The 12,094-nt window shown below is 39.4% G+C and overlaps 2 protein-coding genes across 2 annotated transcripts; one reads left to right on the top strand and one right to left on the bottom strand.

Moving 5' to 3' along the window:
* Positions 1-379: 379 nt before the first annotated feature.
* cpa4 (carboxypeptidase A4) lies at positions 380-5,449 on the bottom strand. The gene is made up of 11 exons (XM_044036450.1): positions 5,342-5,449; positions 4,788-4,869; positions 3,991-4,125; positions 3,752-3,850; positions 3,215-3,316; positions 2,903-3,004; positions 2,313-2,423; positions 2,094-2,184; positions 1,577-1,776; positions 1,173-1,257; positions 380-1,055 (listed from the first exon to the last, which is right to left on the bottom strand). Exons 1-11 carry the CDS (start codon positions 5,407-5,409, stop codon positions 868-870), a joined length of 1,263 nt encoding a protein of 420 aa, XP_043892385.1. The 5' UTR covers positions 5,410-5,449; the 3' UTR covers positions 380-867.
* A 2,672-nt stretch (positions 5,450-8,121) lies between these two features.
* On the top strand, positions 8,122-12,094 carry tnni2a.1 (troponin I type 2a (skeletal, fast), tandem duplicate 1). The gene is made up of 7 exons (XM_044036465.1): positions 8,122-8,202; positions 9,814-9,846; positions 10,003-10,039; positions 10,156-10,284; positions 10,695-10,784; positions 11,448-11,624; positions 11,921-12,094. Exons 2-7 carry the CDS (start codon positions 9,839-9,841, stop codon positions 12,008-12,010), a joined length of 531 nt encoding a protein of 176 aa, XP_043892400.1. The 5' UTR covers positions 8,122-8,202; positions 9,814-9,838; the 3' UTR covers positions 12,011-12,094.

Raw genomic sequence — 12,094 nt, 5'->3', positions numbered from 1 at the left:
AACTCTCTCTTTTTGTGTACGCGCCCGCGCATTTACGTGTGTACACTTGTTTTTAATTCACCGCTTTAGAACTCACTTAAACTCACTCGTTTTCATGCGAATCAAAGCTTAGTCTTGTCAAAGTTATGTGAAATGTGGTTAGGTTAGACTTAGACTTAATTTATGGCATAAATGATCTGTGTTATCATTAACATTACTAATGTCTAATTACTGCTGTGTCTCTGTACAGCACATCAAACAAGAAGTGCTAAGGAGACGAAAACTGTCTGTCTTGTGACTAAATAGATAAAAAAAAAACATCTAAGATATTCATTGACTTATGAAATTTAAATGGATGGACGCATTAAAATGGATAAAACAGAAAACAAACACAACATTATTGGTATATGTGACTTTATTGGTCAGTCTTAAAGTAAGATACCGTAAATCTGAGGAGGAAGCAACCATGTCTCACAAAAACACATTACCACACAACTTATCTGCATTTTTTTTTAAATGATAGAAACATAATTATATGTGTATGTTTATAGAATGTTGATACTATTAGAAAAATAGAAAATAGAAAAACCATGACTTAACCACTGTGCCTTATCACATTCATATCCAGGAAATGGTTATCATCATGAAGGCGATGATAACCAGTTCCTTCCATTTACTAACATACTGTAATGCATGTGTTGCTCACTGTGCATGACCATATTCTTATCCAGGAAATGGTTGTCATCACCTTAATTTCCTCAAAGCATTATGAGCACAACAATGAGATAAATCATTTATGTCTTATGAAATATTAATGAGAATGCAGTACAGTCTTATGGGAACATATTTTTGACAAAAGTCCACCCATGCTTATTCATCTCTTAATCATCAATAAGGATGGTCACGGACGTACTCCATGATATGTTTAAGGCCCAGCCAGGTCTCAGTAGCAGTTGGAATGATCTGATTAGATGGCAGTACGAAACCATAGCGACCGGTGTCCCTCAGCTCAAAGGCAAATGAGTATTTGATGCCCAGATTGTAGGACCAGTCAATGCTGCCACCACTGGCTTGATCTGAGGAGATGAAGAGACATGAGTCATATACTGTAGTGGCAACAGTGTAAGCATCAGTAATAATGCTAACAAGTTTTTTCTTATGATGTAGTAAAGCAAAGGTTAAAAGGTTCTTACAGATGATGTTGCAGATGCTTCCAACTTTGTACCTGGTGCCATAGAGAGAAGTGAGTTTCTGTACAGCAGCTCTGCCAACCGAGTCCTTCAGGGACACAACAAGGACATTATACTAAAATTAGGATGTAAGCTCTCCATTTATACCAAGAGAACAAGAGAAAGGCTGTCAGAGTGATGTCCTTTTTAAGTTTTCTACTTTAACAAACTCAAATTAATAAAGGAAGAGATTTGTTAGTTCAGCCTTACCTTAGTTTAGCCTTAGTTTAAAAGCTGCCTCAGATAAGATACCATCATTTAAAATATGATGCTAAATTTTACCTACTTTACAAGGCAGACATCTCCTCCTGTGAGGGAAATCCCAATCTGCCACATGCCTCCCTACAGTTCAATTTCTCATTTCTTACCAGCTCACGCTGATGGGGCACGTTGTGACAGGAATAACCATAGGGGTACATGAGCAGCTGCGAGTAGGCGTGCACAGAGATGAAAGACTTAAAGTTGCCGTGACTCTTGACGAAGTTCACCACGTTTTTAACCTCGATCTCAGAGTGAGCCGAGGGGCCGTGGTAGGAATCGGAGCAGGGGTTCCTACTGGCACCAGGACCTGAAGGGGAGATTAAGAACTGTCTGGTACACATAATAACAACACAGAAAAGTATGGAGAACTCAGTGGGATTTTTGGTACAGACTGGCAGCTCCCATTCAGTTTAAACAGTTTATGACATAGTTTTAAATGAACACAGATTTGCACTCAGTAGCTGCAGTGGATAGCATACGATGCAGTTCTATTCTATGACAATTTGACATTCCAATATTTGTATAGGCTACATATAATATATTTGTATTAATAAAACATCTATCTAATCTATACTCTGTAGGCAGCATATTGAAATAGAGAGCATCACTCTTTTTTACACTCACCAGCAAAGCCAGCATCCCAGTTCCTGTTGGGATCTACACCACGACACAATGAGCCCGAGTTCCTGGAGCGGGTCTTACGCCACATGCGGTCCTGTACATCAGATCACTTCACTTAATACAAATAATAATTTTCATTCAACAATTTATACCTGTACTTATATTGATAGACTTGTAAATGTAGCTATACGTTTACTGTTTAATCGAGTTGTGGTGACATACTGCAGAGTGGGTGTAAGCGTAGCCGTCAGGGTTGGCCAGGATCAGCATGTAAATATCCATGTTGTTCAGAAGAGAAGTCACAGAGACGTCCTTAAAGTAGTCAGTGGCAATCTAAGCAAGAACACAAGGCACTGATTAGACAAGGCATTCTCTCAAACACAAAACAATGTTTTATTTGTTATGTATGTGAGCAGAGACAATCACAAAGACAATTCACAATACGCTCTGTGTAGCAGAGAAACAAGGAAGACTCATTTATTTGTAAAGACACTATAAGAAAGTAAATGTAAAGCCAAATGTACTGAGATAGAAGATTACCTTGGGTCTAAAACCAACAATAACAAATGCAGTATTATACATGAGTAGCCTGTGTGAAGAGGTCTACTACATATTGAATATACAATGAAATTATGCTTTAGAAAAACTGAGGATCCTTTCATTTGAGCAACTAAAATCAGTTTTTGTGTATTTTAGGTCATTTGACTAATAATGTCAGCTTTATTAATCATACTACAACTTTTAAAATGCACCTCCAAGATTCTTTTCTTCTGATGTTTTTTCTCTCACATCAGTATAGTTCCACAGCCTACCTTGTTGGCTGTCCACACTCCAGTGGCCTGAGACACCCACTCTCTGGAGTGAATTCCTGTGTCAATCCAGATGGCAGGACGCTTGGAGCCACCAGTGCTGAACTGAACATGAAGGGAAACATCCTTAAGACGCCGCAGGTGTTGTATAAAGTCAAATACACTTTACACAAATAACGGACTTTTTACTTTAGTTATAACAAAACTAACTCACTATTACCACATTTATCACCATATGGTGCTCAGACATGCAGGTATGAACACATGTAATTGTAATGTTGACATTTATGTCATGTCATGGACGAGGTATCCTACCTTGAGCACATACATAGGCCTGTTCTCATAGGACCTCCCAATTTCCTGCTTGGTGACCAGATCAGGGTGCCGAGCCACCAGGTCGTCCATCCAGCTGTAGATCTGTGTGAGACGGTCAAGCATTCAAGATTAGAAGATTATTGGTTAATTGCATTTCAGTGCCTGTCACTGGAGATGGCTTTGTAAAGGGCTGCATGTTCTTGTTATGCTCTTTTCTCTGAATGTATTTATTTTAAATAATTAGAATTGTTTATCACTCTCTTATTAAAGAGCAGCCTATGTTAATGTTTACCGTCAAATAAGTACACTGTTACCTTTATATAGTTACTACATTCTAATTTGAAATATTGTACTTACTGATAAATCATGCATTTTTATTTAGCCCAAGCCCAATTCCTTGACCTTGGCAACATTTTTGACTCAATTGTGAGACAGAAACTCTAATAATACTTAAAATGTAGGCATGATATAATATAATTTAATATAATATAATAAGTGAATAAGTGTGTGTACAGTATATATGCAAGTATAGCCTACTGTCTCAAGAGAATGATAGGCCCCAAAGTTGAAGCTTCTGGTGTTGCGCTCCTGCATCTTGTTCTTCTCCATCTCAGTCTTCTCCTCATCGAGAACATCCTAAAAGTGACATGTGACATTTCAGCATTCAACGTCATTATCACAACTTTATCACGATCAAACTAAGCCCCAGGATTCGATGATCAGTGAGCACTGATAGATCGATGCATATATCAAAATTGAGTGTGCAATTTACAAACCTGGAGGTTGTCAATCATGACAGTGAAGGGGATGGAGTGGGCTTGAAGGTGCTCCTTCACAGAGCTCAAACTGGCATATGGGACTCGGATGTCAACAGGAAGCTCAGTGGAGACAGGGTGGAGCCAAAAGTCCAGCTGGGATCAAATAGGCATAGAGGAATCACATAATTTGCCTCAACACAGTGGATTGAACTGGATTGAAAGTGTAGTGAACAGAATGGACCATTTTTAAAATCGTTTTTCAAATGATTCAGGGAACATGGACTAGTGACAAATGGCACGAAGCTAAACATGAACGTTCTGTCATAATCTCTAGCACGATGGTGTCAGTGTGAACTGAGAACTTGTCAACATCAGTGTGAGGGGTGTCTTTTAATCCTCCTCTCCTATCCAATATACAGCACTAGCATTCCTGTACCTTATACTGTCTATTTATTAGATGTGAGATATATGGGAGGTACTGATCAGATTTAAGCATTGCTGTCTCCTCCTGTGTGGCTAATCCTTTCCTTCACTGCAGTGGATTTTACTTACGCTGAAATTAAAGCTACCTACACTTACCTACACGTATGTTTTCACATCCTGCAAATTGGTTTCCAGTCTTCATTTGCCACATTGAGCTTCAGCTTTATTATAAAGTAGATACAGTTATTATTAACTATACAATGGTGTTAGGGTTTTATATGAAAGAGAACTATTATAGGAGTTTGTCTCCTGAATATGTCACACAGGCAGCTGACAAAAGGTGAATGTTGGTGTTGATATTTTGTGTGTGTGTTTATGTTTATTATTTATACCTCCCACTCCTCTTTCGTCTCCAGAGCCCGCAGGAGTCGGATCTCTTCCTCAGACCTTACATTGACCCTAATGACCTGATCTCTGGAATGAAAGTCAGTAAAGTCAACAATATTAAACTCAATGTCATATATTCTTTATCAATAGACGCTTTTACCCATACTTGTGATCACTGCTACAATCTTTTACAGACGTACATGATGACTTAGGTTTTCTCTAAACATAAAGCTTTGTCATATTCTACCCATTGAATCTGCAATCTGTGTTAAGATGTCAATTACTTTTCATTTTGAAAAGAAGACCGCCTAATCAAGATTAAATATGAAACATAAGCCCAAATCTGTGGTGTACTTTATATTGTATATACACTTATATTTATTATTGTGTATGGTGTCACCACATTTATCTGGAGCATTTGCAAAGCCAGCAACTGGCATCATAGCAAATATTAATAAACTGAAATGTTGACACCAGTAAACTATGATCCTTACATGTTGTCATAAATTAAATTCAGAGAACAGACTGCTCTTCTTGCAAAGTGCACCAATAAACGTACCCATTGAAAAATCTCTCAGCTTCAGCCGCAGCCACAAACACCAACGCCAACCAGACCAGGCCTTTCATGTTGTCTGACGGTCCACTCCGTGTGACAGTGTGTGACAGGCATCAGTTCTTTTAGTCTAATATAATGAGTGGACAGGTGGACTGTTCCCACACAGGACAGTTCACAGTTCAAGTTATTTTGAAAGACAAACATGGTGATTAAGCTTTGTATCATTTTCCCCAGTGCTCAGCTGCAGATACAAGCAGTTTCCCCAGATATTTTACTGACTCGAGTAATCTCTGGTATAAACATTTAAGAACATAATTCTGTATAATCTGGCATCTGGTATTATATATCCTTAATCTGTTAAAGCTGTAGTCATGTGTAACTTAAAAATATATGAAAATCTAAATGAAAGTCTATAACATTCTTGTTCACACTATGCTGATTAAGACTACCAGTTCCACACGACTCTTTCTGTGTCGCCCAAAGACTGCATCGCATTAGTGAGATGGCTGCCAATGAAGTATGGCTACAAACAACAAGCACCCATGTAAAGTTTGTCAGTCAGTCATCATCTAACCGCTTTATCCTCCACCAGAGGGTCGCGGGGGGTGATAGGCGGGGTACACCCTGGACAGTTCGCCAGTTCATCACAGGGCCACATACAACTAGAGACAAACAACCATTCACTCTCACACTCACTCCAATGTCAATTTAGAGTGTCCAATTCACCTAATCCCAACATTGCATGTTTTTGGACTGTGGGAGGAAGCCGGAGAACCCGGAGAGAACCCACGCACACACGGGGAGAACATGCAAACTCCATGCAGAAAGGCCCTTGTTCCAACAGGGGCTCGAACCCGGGTCTTCTCGCTGCAAGGCAGGAGTGCTAACCACTACACCACCGTGTGACCATGTAAAGTTTGGATTCTGTTTATTAAAAAACTTTACATACAGTGACGACAAACGCTTCTAGCAACCTGGTAGCAAAGGGGTGGAGATGGGGTAACATCACATATGTACTGGAGCTTCCTCCTTGGTTATTGGAATTGAAAATCAGTAAAATGGTGTTAATATATGGTATTCACCATGGGAAACGTTCCTTTTTGCTTCTAATATAAATGAAATGTTAGGAGGGAGATTTCTGATCAGACAGTTTGATGGATGTCAGGTGGTGGAAAGGAGAAGGAGGCGTTATACTGAGGAGAGCGAAAGCATCAGGCATGTGGTGTGGAAATTTTTCCACCAGATGATAAACTTTATCATTGGGGAAATTGGGGAAATTGATGTGTGTGTTTGCCAGCTCTGCTCTGCCAGCTCTGCAGTCACTTTCATTTACCTTTGTGCAGCCGCCTCACTCTGCTGCATACATGTATAGTGTTTCCTATATTGACCTCCCATGTTAGTTCAGCGGCCACATACAGCACAATTTAATCTCAAGTGGGCAGGACCAGTCAAATAATAGCATAATAACCTATTACACTCAAGCACTCTGAATGCTTCCCTTTGTTTTACTTTGAATTAAGTGTCTTTTTACAAAACACCCTGAAATTTCTTGAGAAAAATAAGTGCAATTTCAACAATATTATGCTTAAGTTAACCATTTACAAAGGCACAAAACATTTAGCCGCAGGTATCTGGAGCTGAAAAATATAATAGTAGTCATAATAGTCAAACATCTGTGCAGCGGTCACTTCTTCCTCTCTCTTTCTCTCCCTCCCAAGTTGACCCATATTTCATCCACTTTTATCTTCTGCTCAGTTGAATGTCTGGTGTAACTCTGCTGCTCTGTGATGCTTCTCTGTTTCTGCACAGAGCAGACAGGTTCACGTTCCCACAGCTGCTGACACTAGATATACTATCATTTCATTGAATACCTTGCTTTAAAACCACTAAATACAGTTACTTATGTGTTTGATTTGTCTATACTATCCACTTAAAATGTAGTAGTCGTGTTGTAAGACTCTGTGTTAGTGGGTGGATTCACATGCTGCAGACTGTCTGTCACCATGCAGCCATGGCTGAAATTCTCCATCTACTCACTCAGGCCTTATTTGCAATGCTCCAAAGATCAGCCACAGCACCTTCATTACTCCCTGTGCCAGTATCACATGTGTAACCTGCAGCCTGCCAACCTCGATCCTCTGGATCTGAAATCTTTACATTTGCCAAAATACAAACAAAAGTCATGCAACATCGCAGCTTGATCACAAAAATCTATTCAAGGCATCTGAATTTGGAGCTCAGTCGCTGACTAACACTATTTGCAGTATAATTTGGAGTGGTCCTGATTCACATTTTCCCTTTGCTATTTGTCTCTCTTCACTCTTTCCTCGGGCCAGCTGCTGTTAACAGCTTCTACTTAGTGTGTCTTAAATGACCGTCTTGATACTCCACTCACTCTGCCTCCCACCTGCTGCATCCTCAGCTTTCATCACTGCTGCTCCCATGGTTTCCTTCATTAAAAACAGCCTTGGATCCATCCTTGGTTTATCTTCGGCAGCGGGCATATGATGTGTTATATATAATGGCAATATTCACAGTCATATTCACAGTATTTTTCACTTCTCTGAGTATTTTCCCGTTTTTGGGAATGTGAAACTAGTGTAATCAGCGAGACAATCTTAAAGGCAGGGGTTATTTATAATGATCAGTGAGGGTGGAGGTTTTTTAGGGGTGGGTGGGTGTGTGTGTGTGTGAAGGGAATGTTAGTGGTGAGCCTATTGGTCTATGAGTAAATCAACTTCCATAAAGAGAAAGATGGGGTTTCCTTTGCCTTTGGAGATTGCAATATAAACCGACTTATGGTCCCAAAACTGAGCTGCCACCCAAACCTCTTTCTCCGCTCTGTTTCTATCTGCAGATAAAAGGTGAGACAGTGTTTTCTTTTCTCCACTGGAGCTGATTTCTTGGCACATATTAGACTGATAGAAGCTTTGGTCCTGTTGTTGCACTTGTTGGAATACATCTCCTAGTTGACTGATTAAGTTGTATGTTCTTAAAGCAAATGTGTTTTTGGATGTGTGAGCTTCATGAGGTAAAGAGGAAATGTTACTTTAGGATGTCGTTGTCAACTGGAGAAGTTCCTGTTGACCGTGGTGTGTTGTTAATTGTGGGGGTGAAGCAGCCAGTGGTGCAGGTGTGAGCTATACTGGTGCAAATGGACTCTTAATTTGGAAGTGATGATCATTGTTTTTTGATGAGCTTTTTGATCATATCTGATTTGAATAGATTTAATGTCTTAGAGTCAATAATTTGCTTATGTGTGACTACAAACATTCACAGTAATGTGCAACTATGTGATCACATTTTGTGAATAAGTTGCTACCACTTTTTATTCATGTTGTGTATGCTTGTCTTCTTTTACATTGTAAAACACATCACAAATACATGCATCAATTATTTCTAATATAAACGTAATTTTAATATGTGTGTGGTAAATTTACAAAGATTTGAATGGCATGAATTTAAACATAAATCCATTTTGTATGTGAAGGTGATGTGCGTCTCCTCCCATTTCTACCTGTTGAGAAAAAGAATCTCATACATAGACTACATTTATTTTGTTATTTGTGTCTGGCTTCTTGTTCACTAATCTTTAAGGCATGTAGATGTCATCTTGAGGTACATTACTAATTACAAAAGCTGTTAGTTGAAAATGTGTCTCTGTGTCAGGGAAAAAGAAACAACTGACCACAGATGATACTCTAACATTGACAAACACAGTTTTATATACATGCTCTTTCCACATAATGTATATATACACATGTATGGTGGCTAATGAGACATAGTGACAAATCCATGTATTATCTACTGTGGTTGTTCCTGGGAATGTCTCTTTCTGTAGATGATGTAGCTGTTGGCGGGATTGACATCGGTTACATGAAGCAGGACACATTAGTTGTTCTGTTACATTACAGATTTTGCATCTGTCATTTTTTCACAACTTTGTTTTGAAAGATTTTCTTGAATCTGGAGGAAAAATAACAACTTATGAACAACTCCTTCTTGTTACATAATCATAATAACAATTGAATCGCTGTTGCTCAGATGGAGTGACTGTGGCTCAGGACTGTTCTGCATGGTTTCTATTTAAGGAGAGAATGGCTCGTGTTTGAGATATTTGTACCATCACAGGAGATGTCAGGTGTTTCCTGATAATCTTCCAGAATATAATCATCTAGAACATAGACCTTTAATGACAGGGATGCCCGTAGGGGTGACAACTGGACCACTGATCCTTATCCTAATTTAGACAAGAGCTTTTTCCTCAAGGCTGACCTCTAATCTACAGTCAGTGTCGTGTTTCTTCTAAGTGGAGATATTATTTTTGTGAGACACGAACGAGACATTCCAATCTCATTCCCCTTCAACCTGACCCCACCATCACCTCTTCTTATACGGCTTGTTCTAATTGATTATAAATAAATTAACTTGTGATTTAATTTCTTTAAAAAATGGAAAATTCTGTTTTTGTGCAGGATTTGAAACCAAACAGACGGCAACATGTCAGAGTAAGTGGTTCTCTATTTGTCTGAGACCTATTCACTTTCAAAATGTGTAGTTCACTTCGTCAGTTACACAGGATTCTGTGTTTTTGTGCAGTCAAAGTCAAGTCCAGTATCACATTTCTTTGTTTTTTATGGCTCAAACTGTCGTTTTCTCCTCAGAAAAAAGATGTCATCGAGCCGCAAGCATCATCTGAAGGTAAGAGTTTGTTTTACAAAATATTTAATGAAGCAAAAACACTCTTGAGCTCAAGCTGAAACTGGGTAATTGACATCATTAACATCATTAACATCAACTGATTGTTTCCTTGGCAGAGCTTGATGCTTTCCATCGCCAAAGATCTGCTGGAGGAGGAGGAGAGGGAACGGGAGGAGGAGAGGGGGCGGTACATGGCTGAGAGCTGCCCTTCTGTGTCCATGCCCCGGAGCATGCAGGAGCTGCAGGCACGTCACAAACCCACAGCCGCACATGATCATGCATTCAAAACAATCACTGAACTTACATCGCACATGTCCATGTCCCAATATATACTGTGCTTTATTGTCTATTTGAGTCTAAATGGGGTTATAGTTTACTGTGGAGTCGCCCCCTGATGGCCAAAAATACAGGACACTGGCTTCCTTTTTTGTGCAGTCTATAGGATGAATACAAAACGTCATGTCCTGTAATGCTAGGTAACTTCCTAGTTCAGATTGATACAGGGTTAACTATGAAAACATGATGACTTGTGACTGCAGAAGACTGGAAGAGAGATGTAAATGCTCTCATGTCGTTGATCCTGTAATGAACTTTAACTCGTCCACAGTGCAGTTAGTTTGGGAACTTGACATTTTTCTCATGTCTGTGTGTTTAGGAACTGTGCAAGGAGATCCATCGCAAGATCGACGGGATCGATGAGGAGAGATACGACCTGGAGATGAAAGTCAAGAAATCCAACAAGGAGGTTTGTCTTACCAAATTATGTTAAAACATCCAGTAGATATTTTCAAATGGAGTGAATGCTCTGGAGTTTCCAAAGAAAGCAAGTATGTCATGGCAGCTGCTAGATTGGGATGATTCCCAGCTCCTACCATCCCCATTGTGACAAGCCCAGCACCTCTGGGACCAAAATGTCCTTGAATATGATACTGATGTCGGTGTATGAATGGCGTGGATGAGGGAATAGGGTTCATTCCTTTGAATGTTAGTGGAAAACTTGTTTTGAAGTACACCGCAAACCAGATGGTTTGTATTTTGTATGATAACAAAACCCTGTTTTTCAATGGCTCACGTCAGAGTATTATTGAAAGTCCCTTTTTTTTGTTTTTATATGAGGTACTAAAACATGGGCAGTGCTGGAGAAAAGGCTACCGAACTGCAAAAAAAATCAGTGAACATAATCTTAAGATATTGTATACTTAAAGTGGGTGTAGATTTCTCGCAATTAAGCCATTTGAAGTGGTAAAAGTCTGTTTTTCCTACGAGGTGTCAGTGCTGTATACAACAATACAAACCCCTGAAACTATCCCATTAAATGTAGATATTTTCTGCTTCAGTTAACTAAAGTGTAGTGAATCCAGGGTTGAATATCCTCCGTGATGTCCTTTATATCATCTTCACCTTCCAGATTGATGATCTGAAGATCAAAGTTCAGGACGTGATGGGCAAATTCAAGAAACCTGTCCTCAGGAAAGTTCGTATGTCCGCTGACGCCATGCTTAAAGCTCTGCTGGGCTCCAAACATACAGTCAACCTGGACCTGAGGGCCAACCTGAAGCAGGTCAAGAAGGAGGTGAAAGAGGAGGTGAGGAGCTGGTTGGACTTACTCCCTTGTGTGTTTTTAATCTGTTTGCGCCTTAGTTGACAGAAGCAGTAAATTAGTTTTAGGAGCCGGTAAATGTGGGGGCCTGTTAATGTAGTGGTTAAAAAAAAAACTAATAAAGTCAATAACCTTTTAATTTTCAAGCTGTTACATCATAAATGTGCTTCTAAATCATCCTTTAGACCTGCAAACAATACATAAAATACCCATATTTAATGCAGGTCATGTGAAGGTTCTGATTGTGTCATTAAACTGCCTGATCCATTTTGATGTTTCAGGAACTGCGTGATGTCGGTGACTGGCGTAAAAACATTGAAGACAAATCTGGCATGGACGGGAGAAAAAAGATGTTCGAGGGCGAGGCCTAAACCTGCAGTATTTACAGTATAGTCTTTTCATTATTTTTTTTGAAACTTAAATCAAATAAATATACATCATCTTCTGAAGAAACT

The sequence above is a fragment of the Solea senegalensis genome, linkage group LG10 (genome assembly GCF_019176455.1).
Source record: "Solea senegalensis isolate Sse05_10M linkage group LG10, IFAPA_SoseM_1, whole genome shotgun sequence".
Taxonomy (NCBI): domain Eukaryota; kingdom Metazoa; phylum Chordata; class Actinopteri; order Pleuronectiformes; family Soleidae; genus Solea; species Solea senegalensis.
The sequence above is the reverse complement of the archived record's forward strand: the minus strand, read 5'-3'. Positions and strand labels throughout refer to the sequence as shown.